Consider the following 14595-nt stretch of genomic DNA (forward strand, 5'->3'; position numbering starts at 1 on the left):
GAGGTGTGGTCAGGGGTGCGGTTGAAGGGGGAGGTGTGGTCAGGGGTGCGGTTGAAGGGGGAGGTGTGGTCAGGGGTGCGGTTGAAGGGGAGATGTGGCCAGTGGGTTGAAGGAGGTGTGGTCAGGGATGTGGCTGAAAGGGGAGGTGGTCATTGGCTTGTGTGCCAACAACGGCGATTCTCTCAGCAATCAGCACCTACCGGGGTCACCTCAATATTACAACAGTGTGGGATTTGCTTAATTACATCTGCACACACACACACACACACACACACACACACACACTCACACACACACGGAGACTCAACGGTGCAATTACTACCACATAATTCAACATTAATCACTAATTTCTGTTTCCATTTTGTCTTAATTACCTTCCCTGGGGTTGAATAGATCGAGGCGAGGCAAGGCGAGGCGAGGCGAGGCGATTAACTTAACCCTCTGGTATATACTGTTGTGTTGTGGTTCACTGAGTAACGCTCTTTATATGCCCCGTTTAACACTCTTTATATGCCTCGTTTAACGCTCTTTATATGCCTCGTTTAACGCTGTTTATATGCCTCGTTTAACACTCTTTATATGCCCCGTTTAACGCTGTTTATATGCCTCGTTTAACGCTGTTTATATGCCTCGTTTAACACTCTTTATATGCCTCGTTTAACACGCTTTATATGCCTCGTTTAACACTCTTTATATGCCTCGTTTAACGCTCTTTATATGCCTCGTTTAATGCTCTTTATATGCTTCGTTTAACACTCTTTATATGCCTCGTTTAATACTCTTTATATGCCTCGTTTAACCCTCTTTATATGCCTCGTGTAACGCTCTTTATATGCCTTGTTTAACGCTCTTTATATGCCTTGTTTAACACTCTTTATATGCCTCCTTTAACGCTCTCATTTAACCCTATATAACACACTTCATATATTGAAATATTGGCTCGTCTTGTTCTTATAGGAGATGAAGAGTGTTAGACTCTCTCTCTCTCTCTCTCTCTCTCTCTCTCTCTCTCTCTCTCTCTGTCTTCTTATTACAGTTTTCTTTCAGTATTCTTTATCTTGTTTCATATCTGTTGATGTTATCGTCAAGTTGAATCATTAGCGTAATATTTAGACACAAAGTTAACTTGTTCGGATCTCAGAAACGAAGCTGTCCCGATCTACTGCCTGTATGATTCAGAAATAATAAATAAACAAATACACAATAAATAGAATATGACTCCAAGTTCGAACTCTTGAAGTGAAACAGTCTCGAACACAGTGTTAATTTGACACCTGTGTTATATCAAAATACTGATAATATTGAATGATTTTTACACACACTGAGATATGATAATAGGTAATTATATTGAATATCTTATAGTGATGAACGACGCCTATAATAGTGAGAGAATAATAGTGAATAACATATGGCTGGCTGATGGTTCGGACCCCCTGGAGTGTGAAGCTATCTCGACCCGGCGCCACACTCGGTCCCTCCCTCCCACAAGGCGTAATATATGTGACCTCAACGACAGATCGAGGTCCTTCTCCTGTGGGGGTGATCAGCGACATGTTCCCCGCCACGCCGCTGCTGCTCCTGGTGAGAGAGAGATTGACCACCCACCGAACAAAACATTGGCTTTGAGTGGTTGGCCGCCGACCCTCTCCTTATGGTGTTGTGTCAGATCATCCCATTGTCTCTCTCTCTCTCTCTCTCTCTCTCTCTCTCTCTCTCTCTCTCTCTCTCTTGTCTCCTCAACCTCCTCTTCCTTCCCGTTCTCCTCCCTCCTTATCGCCTTATCCCTCATCAACATATTTCTCAGGTGATTCCTTCCTCCCTCTTACTTCTTCTTCATTCCTCTTACAAACCTCCTTTCTTCCCGTCTTTATTCAGTCTTCTCCTCTTCATTGCTTCTTCCCCTTCCCATTTTATATTTTCCTCTCTCCCTCCCTTCCTTCCTCTTCCTTCCTTCCTTCCTTCCTTCCTTCCTTCTCTCCTTCCTTCCTTCCTTCTGTCCGCCCTGGGAGGTGTGTTGCCTGTCGACCATCAACAGATTTATCGCGTGTCAATAAGCTGAAGAGGAGGACCACGTTCTCTCTCTCTCTCTCTCTCCCCTCCACCTCCACCTCCCCACCACCCCCCGACCCCTCCCACCCCCTCCTCGCTCTGTGCCACTATTAGCATTCAAATTCGCGCCATTAGAAGCCATAACCGAGCCTCTCAGGACCTGGCTGTACGAAGGCCCCAACACTCCACGTGGAGGATTCCACACACACACACACACACACACATTTTCATCTATTTACAACCCGGAGTTCAAGGAGAGAAAAATGAGAGTGGAAGGTGTGTGGGGAGGGAGCTCAGGAAGTGTCCAGTGGATTATGTCTGGGAACTTGTCCTAACTTATAGTGAAGGTGTGTGTGTGTGTGTGTGTGTATGTGTGTGTGTGTGTGTGTGTGTGTGTGTGTGTGTGTGTGTGTGTGTGTGTGTGTGTGTGTGTGTGTGTGTGTGTGTGTGTGTGTGTGTGTGTGTGTGTGTGTGTGTGTGTGTGTGTGTGTGTGTGTTTTACCAACCACACACACACCCCTATATAGTTAAATAATAAATTAATCTCGTAAAATATTTCAGTATATTCTCCTCATAATGTTCTTACTCACCTTGATTACAACATTCAGACTTTTTTTTAGCGATTTTTTCTTTTCTTTTTAGTTTTAGCGATATTGAGCTTTCTATTTTTTTTAGCGAAGTTGGGTTTTTTATCGCTATTATTTGAACGAGATATCGCTCTCTTTTTTTCCCCCAGTCACTAAATTAACATCACTAAATTGTCTTATATGTTTGTTTGTTTTTTAATAGGAAAATTGAGTTCTGTTTTATATATCTGAATTGTGTTGTTCAATTTTTTTTTTATATTGATATTACGTTTTGTGTTCAGTTAGTTAAAGTGTGTCTGTCTATTATTCGTCTCTCTTTTGTTTCTTGTAGGGGACTTCTCTCTCTCTCTCTCTCAGATCCCTTATTTAGTGTCAGATCCTTATAAAGTATCAGATCTCTTATATACTGTCAGATCCTTATAGATGATTTATTCAATCCTTATAAAGTATCAGATGACTTATATACTGTCAGATCCCCTTATTTAGTGTCAGATCCCCTTATAAAGTATCAGATGTCTTTATATACTGTCAGATCCCCTTATATACTGTCAGATCCCCTTATTTAGTGTCAGATCCCCTTATAAAGTATCAGATCTCTTTATATACTGTCAGATCCCTTTTATAACACCCTCAAAACCCTCTGTAACACCACCTGAGAATCACAACAAGTCGCCACCTGCTGATCTCTTACTCGAAGAAGGTAATTTCCCCGGAGACTCGCCAACGGTGCGCCAAATCCCGCCAACGTGGCTATTTTCCCCCTCCTTGTCCTCCGCCCAGCCTCCAGATGTTAGCCCCGTTGACCTGTCCCAAAGCCCCCAGCGCACTCTGTCCTCCAGATGTTACCTGCTGACCTGTCCCAAAGCCCCCAGCACCCCTCCCCCTGTCCTCCGCCTAGCCTCCAGATGTTAGCCCTGCTGACCTGTCCCAAAGCCCCCCAGCACCCCCCTGTCCTCCTCCGCCTAGCCTCCAGATGTTAGCCCTGTTGACCTGTCCTAAAGTTTTCTCCCCAGCACACCCCCACTCGTCGCAATTCATTGGTATCCTCATTCAAAACCTATAGTCCTCAAAGCGTTTCGACCTGTTGTGTCGTATCTGAGAAATGTTGTTGTGAAAGTTCTCCTCTCACGCCCTAAAGAGAAAGTTTGCCAAGTTGTTTTATATATATTGTGTGTGTGTGTGTGTGTTTTGTGAGGAATGATGAACAAAAAAAATTATGATGATGATACTACGTAACTACTACTATTACTACTACTACTACTACTACTACTACTACTACTACTACTACTACTACTACTGCTGCTGCTACTAACTACTACTACTACTTCTACTACTACTACTACTACTACTGCTGCTACTAACTACTACTACTTTATTGTTTATGGTCGAGGCAGCCTCTGGTCGGCCCTCTGGTGCGTGATATAAAATAATATCCGATATTCCTTAACCACGACCCAGCTAGAGGAGGAGGAGGAAGGAAGGAAGGAAGGAAGGAGAAGAACAAAGGGAGAAGGAAGGAAGGAGAAGAACAAAGGGAGGAGGAAGGAAGGAGAAGGACAAAAGGGGAAGGGGAAGAGGAGGAGTAGGAATGAGAGAAGCAAAATGAGGAAAGAGGAGGATGAAGAATGGGAGAAGGAGGAGGAGGAGGGGAAAGGAGAAGAAGAAGAAGAAGAAGAATTAAGAAGTAATTGAGGTTAAGTTAATAATAATCTAAGCTGGTGTTGGTCACATTACAACCATAATAACAACAACTAAATATCATGGTGAGTGGCCCAGGTAGGGAAGGAGGGAGAAGGAGGAGGTATTGGATAATCGAGGAAAAGAGCTCCTTGGTGAGACCAGTGCCTCCTCCCCCCCCTCTCTCTCTCTCATAACCAAACTGTACCCGCGAAGGAAAAACAACCTTATTTTAGATCTTTTCAGTGGTGCTGGTAGTGGTGGTGGTAGTAATGGTGGTAGTAGTGGTGGTGGTGGTAGTAGTAGTAATATTGTAATAGTAGGAGTTAGTGGTGATCGTGATAGTAGTAGAAGTGGTGATAGGAACTGGTGGTAATAGTGGTAGAGATAGGTAATAGTGGTAGAGATGGTGGTAGTGGTGGTAGTAATGGTGGTGGTGTTTCCCGCCACATGTTTTACAAGAGATAAATTCGTGTTGTGTACCAAACTTTAGCAATTAGCGCCTCCCTCCCTCCCTCCCTCTCACACTGCTAAAAAAACCGCACACAACCCACCACCGCCTTTCTCACACTCCCTCCCTCCTTCCCTCCCTCCATCCTTCTCTTTATCCCTCCTTCCTTGAGACGATACCACTCCCCTGCCTCACTTGCGATACAAAGATGGATTCTCAGAGTGTTTCCTAAGTTAGTGTTGTCATCCCACTACTGTGATATGTTATACATTATGACGATATATATATATATGGTGTCCAAGGTGTGCTCAGACGCTTCCCTATCTTGTACTGTCTGTCTGTCTGTCACAGCTTAGTCGCCCCCCCACACACACACCGAGGTCGTCCCCACCCCCACACACGTAGGCCCTACCCCCCCCACACACAAACACATCTAGGCCCCCACCCTCACACGTAGAGCCCCTACCCCCCACACACACACCTAGGTCCCACCCCTACACACCTAAGCCCCACCCCTACACACCCCATCCCTACACACTAGCCCACCCCTACACACCTAGGCCCCACCCCACACACCTAAGTCCCCACCCCTACACACCTGGGCCCCACCCCACACACACCTAAGCCCCACCCCTACACACAGGCCCCCACCCCACACACCTAAGCCCCACCCCTACATACCTGGGCCCCACCCCACACACCTAAGCCCCACCCCTACACATCTAGGCCCCACCCCCACAACTCGCTCCGTGTACACTTTGGTGGTTGGAAAGTTTAGCAATTAGTGTTATCTGACCGCTAACTGTGACCTGTTAGTTTTTATGGTTCATGCTCAAGAAACAACGACCAGCTGCTGGTCTATTGGGCTCAGCTTAGGTCAGCTTACGTCATCTTGGGTCATGGGTCATTTTAGTTTCTGAAATCTCTTGACCTCTCGAGTTATTGTTGTTTTAATTTGAGAATGTTGTTGTTTTGCTCTCTCTCTCTCTCTCTCTCTCTCTCTCTCTTTGTCTGGGAGAGAACTAGAAAGAAAGAAAAGGTAAGAAGTACAGAGAAAGAGACAGACAGAGACAGACAGACAGACAATAACCCCGTATTACGCAATCAAAGATCCTGAGAGAGCCTGAGTCAGCTAACATAGCCTCCTTACCTCCCTCGAGATGACACTGATATGACACGGCCTTGACACTCACCTACTTCCTGTACCACGGCTTTGACTCACATACCTCTCTCTCTCTCTCTCTCCGGTTCATTTCTTCCTGTTCCTCGCCATTCAGGGTAAGGCTAATTGAACTAACCAATTATATCCTCGTCCACAGGATCACACATGTTGACATTGGTGGTCCGGGATCCAGGAAAGATGACGTCACCCAGCAGATTCCACCCACTTACCATCCTCGCTCTGCTATTGGCTGTACATGTCGCTAGCCCCGCCCCTACACGTTAGTACATGGTTGTGTTGTGCATGAAAACATTATCTGGTAAACACCTGAGAATTTGGGTGATGATTTTTTTATGCTTACGTAAAAGTCGTTGATGGATGGAAGAAATAAATGATGATAGATGAATAGATAGATATAGATAAAGACAAACACACACCACACATACAGAAGGAAGATAGAGAGAGGTTGAGGAAGTGATAGATTATGTTATGCGTGTCCGAATATGTCACAAGTTATTACTAAGATATTTTATGATTATTACAGACACGAGATCAGTGCGAGGCGCGTCCTCCGTTGTGCCACAGTCAGCCACCTCCCAGCCCAGTTGGCACCTCCTGCTGGCACTGTGGCGTCCTAAAGAGTACGTCACACCCACAGGGGAGGGGGAGTCCACGGGGGAAGGGCTGCCCACCTCGGTGGTGTCCGGCACGGTGCAGGTCACACCCACCAAGGAGGTCCTCACCACTAGTGCCAAACCTTCTGAAGGTGATGTGCAGCCCACAAGAGAGTCTCCTGCAGGAACTGTGGCGACGAGGGAGGACTTGTTAGAGAGACAAGCTCACGCGACGAGACACTTTCCCCCAGCGGGCTATGTCGCAGGGTCGAGTGTGTCCCCTTCCAGAGAGGCCTCGACTCCCCCACCTCAGGCAGCAGAGACCGGCCAGCATGAAGGGTGGTCAAGCAGCACACAACCTCCTGCAACACCACAACACAACACGACGCCGCAACACTCAGCGGTTGATAGTCTGCCTCAGCAACGCCCCGCTCAAGACACAGGGACAATGAGGGACGAGTCGGAAGTGGAGGAAGACACACCCAAACACTCGCCGCCTCTGTTTCGGGCGAGGAGTTTAGGTACTGATGAGGACTTTGGGGAAATAACTGTGGCCACCACACTCAAGACTTCTGTTGGGGAAGGGAAAGAGGAGTCGTCTATGGAAGAAGCCCAAGAGAGCCTCACCGTGCACAACACTGACGGTCTGGTGGGCGTCGTTATGCCAACGTCGGTCTCGGCCGCCCCAGGGGACCTCACCACTGTCACACACTCTCTTGACGTGAGGGAGCATATTGATGTTGCTCACCCGGCCATCACTGGCAGACAGATACTGAAGCAGACGTCATCTAGTGAAGCAGTAGGACAACCCCACTCCGCCCCTGATGACGCCGCCAGCACCATAGCACCGCCGCTGCCTGACGAAGCTACAAATGAGGACCATTTCTTCATGCATCCGCTAACAAGGCTTCGAGAAAATGAACAAGAGTTCAGAGAGGAAACACCACAACACACCAACGTTGTGATCACCTCCAACACCTCCCACACTCTGAGTCCTGTGGCGGATCACCACCAACAACAGCAGCAGCAGCAGCAACAACAACAAGATCAACAGCAGCAGCAACAAGAACAACAGCAGCAGCAACAAGAACAACAGCAACAAGATCAACAAGAACAACAGCAACAACAAGAATACCATCCTACTGAGAACAACAAGAGGCAGGAAGACTATCCTCCCCACCACAGCGAGAGAGGCCGCAAGGTCCTACATTTCCAGGGTCCTGTAGTGATGGAGACCGTGGATGAGCCATCTCTGGTGCCACTCGTCAGCCAGTCCAAGGAAATTCTCACCTTAAAGGATGATGAAAAAGCCATCCTCGCCCTGCTGAGAGTTGCCCAAGGACCCAACAGCCTCGAGGACCCCTTCCAGGTCAACTCTATCATCCAGACCCACGACCAGGTGACCTCGATCACTGATGACCTCTCCACCGTCATGTCTATCCTCCACGAGAACGACACGCACACCACAACACAAAACACTAACACCACAACGCACAACTCTAACACCACAGCACACAACTCTAACACCACAACACACAACTCTAACACCACAACACACAACTCTAACACCACAACACACAACTCTAACACCACAACACACAACTCTAACACCAACACCGAGACAACAGATGAGGTAAGGTTCGTTGAGGACGATAACGACCCGAGACTGTTGATGAAGAAAGACTCGAAATCCTTTGACAGTCGGAAGTCTGTGAACGCTCTCGATACCCACGACAAAGATGGCGGTGTGTCTGAGAGCAGCGTGGACAACGACGGCACCACCAAGGACAGCGGCATGACGACAGCGAAGCCCATCTACGAGGAGATCTCCGACACGCTGAAGGTGGACACAAGTATAGACGACGTGGAGGATTTCGACGTGCAGGTCAAACACACGGAACACACCGAAGACTTCCTCCCGACCACCAACCAGTCTCACCCGAACTTTATAGACGCTACGCTGCACAGTCAACACCCAGACCCCCAGCAGGAAGCTCTCCCTCCAGCAGGTAGCAGTAGTAGTGACGTCACCTCCACAACCTCCTTGTCCTCCATCACAACCACTGTATCAACAACCAACAACAACAACACCAGCAGCACCACCACCACCTCACAGCAACAACAAGCACCTCAGTTATCGTCAACCTCACACTCCTTCAGCGAGTACCCGAGTCACTACCCACCCAGGATCATCGTCAGGCCAGAGTCTGAGGACGCCAACACAACCACCACGACCTCTACAGCAGGCGACGACGGTGAAGACGACAATAACGGGTGGTCGATGTTCGTGGCTAACATCTCCGGCATCCACAACTCGTCCTTGTCGCTGAACGAGTCCGTGTTCCAGAAGGTCACCGGCATAAGTATGGACGAGCATTATAAGATGGTGCTACACGAGCGAGGTGAGACACTGATTTACCTTAATGATTATAACACCTGTAAGTTAGCCCCGCCCCTCTTGCTTATTACACCTGGTGATGAAACAACCTTAGTATAACACCTGCCCTGAGGGATGAGGAAGGGGGGTGATGAAAGATGAGGTGTGGGTAGGAAGAAGACATGAGGGGGAGGAGGATGGGCGGTATGGGAGGATGGGGGTATGGGGAGGAAGGAGATGAGGGGTGTGGGGGAACATGAGGGGAGGAGGATGGGCGGTATGGGGGAGGAGGATGGGGGTATGGGAGGAAGATGAGGGGTGTGGGGGAGGAAGAAGACATGGGGGGAGGAGGATGGGGGTATGGGAGGAAGGAGAGATGAGGGGTGTGGGAGGGAAGAGACATGGGGGAGGAGGATGGGGGTATGGGGAGGAGAGAGATGAGGTGTGGGGAGGAGGAAGAGAGAGGGGGGGGAGGGAGGGGATGGGGGTATGGGGAAGAGGATGGGGGGTATGGGGAGGAAGAGATGAGGGGTGTGGGGAGGAAGAAGGCATGAGGGGAGGAGGATGGGGGGTATGGGGAGGAAGGAGATGAGGGTGTGGGGAGGAAGAGACATGAGGGGAGGATGGGGTATGGGGAGGAAGGAGAGATGAGGGGTGTGGGGGGAGGAGGATGGGGGGTATGGGGAGGAGGATGGAGGGTATGGGGAGGAGGATGGAGGGTGTGGGGAGGAAGGGTCGTCATCATCATCTTGATTTACGATTATCCCTTCCACCACCACCCGCTGCCACTTCCCTCACACTCTTCCTCTCCCTCCTCGTGTTCCTCCTCCCCCTCCCCTACCCTCCTCCTTTCTCATTCTTCTCTTCCTTCCTCCTCTCCTCCTCCCTTCCTCCACTCTTCCTACCCCTCCTCGTTCCTCCTCCTTTCTCATTCTTCTCCTCTTCCTTCCTACTCTCCTCCTCCCCTTCCCTCACTCTTCCTCTCCCTCTCTCTTCCCTCCTCCCCCCTCCCCCCCTCTCCCCTCCTTTCATTCTTCCCCTCTTCCTTCCTCACTCTCCTCCTCCTTCCCTCACTCCTATTCCTCTTCCTCCCTCCCCCTCCTCCTCCTCTCCACTCATTTCCTCTTTCCTCACCCTCCTCCTCCTCCTTCACTAGAGTTTTGTGTTGTGTTGCAGGAAGAACATTTTAGTACCAGTGTTGTGTTGTGTTGCAGGCAGCTTGATGCTACAGTTGATGGACCCGTCAGCTGACCCCTGTGACGACTTCTATCAGTTCGTGGGAGATGGAATGGCAAGTTCCCCATCAGACAAGACAAGGTGGGTGTTGTGTTGTGTTGTGTGTGTTGTGTTGTGTTGTGTGTGTTGTGTTGTGTTGTGTTGTGTGTGTTGTGTTGTGTTGTGTGTTTGTGTGTGTTATAGCCATCAGTTTACTAACTCTTGTGGTTTTCACATAAAGAAAAAGAAAGACAAACAGACGACAGACAGACAGACAGAAAAGACAGACAGACAGACAGACAGAAGACAGACAGACAAACAGACAAACAGACAGACAGACAGAAAGACAGACAAACAGACAAACAGACAGACAGACAGAAAGACAGACAGACAGACAGACAAACAGACAGACAGACGACAGACAAACAGACAAACAGACAAACAGACAGACAGACAGACAAACAGAGAAAGACAGACAGACAGACAGAAAGATAAAATCAGCCACCAGTAACACCCCTCCCCCCTTCACCGTCAGGCCGTGGACAACACCTTCGAGAGGCTGAAGGAGGACCTCGACGACGTGCTCAGGTCCCTACTGGAGGAGCCGCCCCTCGACACTGACAACAACATTACCAAGGCCGTCAAGATTCTCTACTCCGGCTGTATGAACACGGGTGAGACGCATTCACCTTAATTAACCAACATTTTGATCACTAACCAACATTCTAACTCATTTTAACCACTATTTTGATCACTAACCAACATTCTAACTCATTTTAACCACTATTTTGATCACTAACCAACATTCTAACTCATTTTAACCACTATTTTGATCACTAGCCAACATTCTAACTCATTTTAACCACTATTTTGATCACTAACCAACATTCTAACTCATTTTAACCACTATTTTGATCACTAACAACATTCTAACTCATTTAACACTATTTTGACCACTAACAACATTCTAACTCATTTTAACTACTATTTTGATCACTTAACCAACATTCTAACTCATTTTAACCACTATTTTGACCACTAACCAACATTCTAACTCATTTTAACCACTATTTTGATCACTAGCCAACATTCTAACTCATTTTAACCACTATTTGATCACTAGCCAACATTCTAACTAATTTTAACCACTATTTTGAGCACTAACCAACATTCTAACTCATTTTAACCACTATTTTGATCACTAACCAACATTCTAACTCATTTTCACCACTATTTTGACCACTAACAACCAACATTCTAACTCATTTTAACCACTATTTTGATCACTAACCAACATTCACTCATTTTAACCACTATTTTGATTTTTTTTTTTTTGGTCATTAAAACATTTAACTCATTTTAACCACTATTTGATAACATTCTACTCAACTTTTGATCATAACAACATTCACTAATTTTAACCACTATTTTGATCACTAACAACCATTTTTAACCACCCACTGCTATTCTAACCACTATTCTTAACCACCCACCACTATTCTCAACCACCTCACCACCATTATCTCAACCTGTAGAAGCTATAGAGGAGCTGGAGGCCAAACCCTTACTGGACCTACTGAAGGAGTTCGGGGGGTGGCCGGTACTGGAGGGGGACGCCTGGAACGACACGGGTTACGACTGGGTCAGACAGATGGCTCACCTCAGGAACTACAACAACGACATCCTCATCTCCGAGTGGGTGGCGGCCGACATAACCAACTCCTCTAACCATATTATTCAGGTGTGTACTGTGTAGTGGTCTAACCTAACCAACTCCTCTAACCATATTATTCAGGTGTGTACTGTGTAGTGGTCTAACCTAACCAACTCCTCTAACCATATTATTCAGGTGTGTACTGTGTAGTGGTCTAACTAACCAACTCCTCTAACCATATTATTCGGTGTGTATTGTGTAGTGGTCTAACCTAACCTAACCTAACCAAATCCTTTAACCATATATTCAGGTGTGCTGTGTAGTGGTCTAACCTAACCAAATCCTCTAACCATATTATTCAGGTGTGTACTGTGTAGTGGTCTAACCTAACCTGACCTAACCAACTCTCTAACCATATTATTCAGGTGTGTACTGTGTAGTGGTCTAACCTAACAACTCTAACCATATTATTCAGGTGTGTACTGTTAGTGGTCTAATAACTGACCTAACCAACTCCTCTAACCATATTATTCAGGTGTGTACTGTGTAGTGGTCCTAACCTAACCTAACCTAACCAAATCCTTTAACCATATTATTCAGGTGTGTACTGTGTAGTGGTCTAACCTAACCTGACCTAATCCTCTTAACCATATTATTCAGGTGTGTACTGTGTAGTGGTCTAACCTAACCTGACCTAACCATATCCTTTAACCATATTATTCGAGGTGTGTGCTTAGTGGTCTAACCTAACCTGACCTAACCAAATCCTTTAACCATATTATTCAGGTAGTGGTCTAACCTAACCTGACCTAACCAAATCCTTTAACCATATTATTCAAGTGTAGTGGTCTAACCTAACCTGACCTAACCAAATCCTTTAACCATATTATTCAGGTGTGTGCTGTGTAGTGGTCTAACCTAACCTGACCTAACCAAATCCTTTAACCATATTATTCAGGTGTAGTGGTCTAACCTAACCTGACCTAACCTACTCCTCTAACCATATTATTCAGGTGTAGTGGTCTAACCTAACCTGACCTAACCTAACTTAACCAAATTCTCCTCTAACCATATTATTCAGGTGTGTGGTGATCTAACCTAACCTGACCTAACCTAACTTAACCAAATACCTCCTCCAATCGTGTCATATTCAGGTGAAAGTAGTTTGGGTGGAGTTTTTATCTATTGACCTGACCTGACCTAACCATCTATCCCTCTGCCCCTCACCACACACACACACAGTTGGACCAGCCAGAGTTGGGTTTGCCAGGTCGGGAATATTTCATCAACCCCGGCGACTATCAGTACAGGGGCTTACCTTAACCTGATGCTGAGTGTAAACTTGTGGGGCCTCACTGGACACCTCCCTTCACGATATGTCCAACGTCCTGCAGTTTGAGATTCATGTGTCTAGGGTGAGTGGCGAGACAGTTGTATAATCCATGACCTTATCTGACCTTTGACCCCAGATATAATTGAATAATCCATGATCTTATCTGACCTTTGACCTTCCCAGATATACCTGTATAATCCATGATCTTATTTGACCTTTGACCTCCCCAGATTTTGACAGCGGCTGAGGAAAGGCGAAACCTATCAGCTGTCCACCGTCGCATGACCATCGATGACTTGAATGACCAGGTGCCTGAGGTAAGGTGTAGGTCATGTCACGAGGGGTCACGAAGGATCACAGAGGGTATTGAAGGGTCACTTGTATTGTACTTGAGGGGAGAGACAGATGTTTCATGATTTCAACGAGATATACAAGTAAACAAAGACACACACACACACACACACACACACACACACACACACACACACACACACACACACACACACACACACACACACACATAGAAACAGTTATATGTACGGGTTAACTTACCTGTATATACGTTCATCACAGATCGACTGGGAGGTTTACCTGAATATGATCACCTGGAGGAACAACAGCACGGAGGAGCTGGTGGTGTTTGGCCTCGATTCTTCAAACTCGTCGCCCTCCTCAAGACTACTGACAACAGGTAGTGGCTCCTGGTACCTAGTAGGGGAGGGAGGTGTTATGGTACTTGTTCGAGGGAGGAAAGGGGTGTGTTTGGTACCTGTATATGTGTTAATTTACAAGTCTACCTATTTGTGTCAACTCCCATTTCCCTTCTTCCCTCCTTCCCTCCCACCCTTCCTCCCTCCCCCTCCCCCACCAGCCACACACACTCAATCTCCCTCCCTCCTCTCCTACTCCACACACACACACACACACACACCACACACTCTCATTCTTCTCTCCCACCTACACACCCCTCCCCTCCTCTCTCCCTACACATTCCCCCTCCTCCTTTCTCCCACCTACACACTCCCCCTCCCTCCTCTCTCCCACCTACACACTCCCCTCCCTCCTCTCTCCCACCCACACACTCCCCCTCCCTCCTCTCTCCCACCCACACCTCCCCTCCCTCCTCTCTCCCACCACACACCCCCTCCCTCCTCTCTCCCACCCACACCTCCCCTCCTTCCTCTCTCCCACCTACACACTCACTCTCCCTCTCTCTCCCACCCACACACCTCCTCTCCCTCCTCTCTCCCACCTACACACTCACTCTCCCTCCCTCTCTCTCACAGGCGGTCAGCTACCTGCTGTGGCGCCGTCAAGAACAGAATCAGTAACCTGGGTGAGAAATACATCAGGATCAAGCAGGACTACATCAAGGTGCTCTTCGGCCGCAAGAGCCAGCCGGAGAGGTACTGTACGACCCTGTAGTCACCCATGTACTGTACGACCCCATGTACTGTACGACCCCTCTTGTAGTAA

At 47.6% G+C, this 14595-nt stretch overlaps 1 protein-coding gene across 1 annotated transcript in view; it reads left to right on the plus strand.

Moving 5' to 3' along the window:
• The window catches only part of LOC121862975, a 72122-nt gene that overhangs the window by 42403 nt on the left and 15124 nt on the right, over positions 1-14595 (plus strand). The window contains exons 4-13 of the mRNA XM_042361431.1: positions 3249-3543; positions 3650-3676; positions 6084-6206; positions 6471-8942; positions 10132-10238; positions 10668-10806; positions 11668-11873; positions 13350-13436; positions 13693-13823; positions 14406-14525. Coding sequence (XP_042217365.1) covers positions 3249-3543; positions 3650-3676; positions 6084-6206; positions 6471-8942; positions 10132-10238; positions 10668-10806; positions 11668-11873; positions 13350-13436; positions 13693-13823; positions 14406-14525 — 3707 coding nt within the window. The remainder of the gene's footprint in view (positions 1-3248; positions 3544-3649; positions 3677-6083; positions 6207-6470; positions 8943-10131; positions 10239-10667; positions 10807-11667; positions 11874-13349; positions 13437-13692; positions 13824-14405; positions 14526-14595) is intronic.

The sequence above is a fragment of the Homarus americanus genome, unplaced genomic scaffold, assembly GCF_018991925.1.
Source record: "Homarus americanus isolate GMGI-L3 unplaced genomic scaffold, GMGI_Hamer_2.0 scaffold24922, whole genome shotgun sequence".
NCBI lineage: Eukaryota > Metazoa > Arthropoda > Malacostraca > Decapoda > Nephropidae > Homarus > Homarus americanus.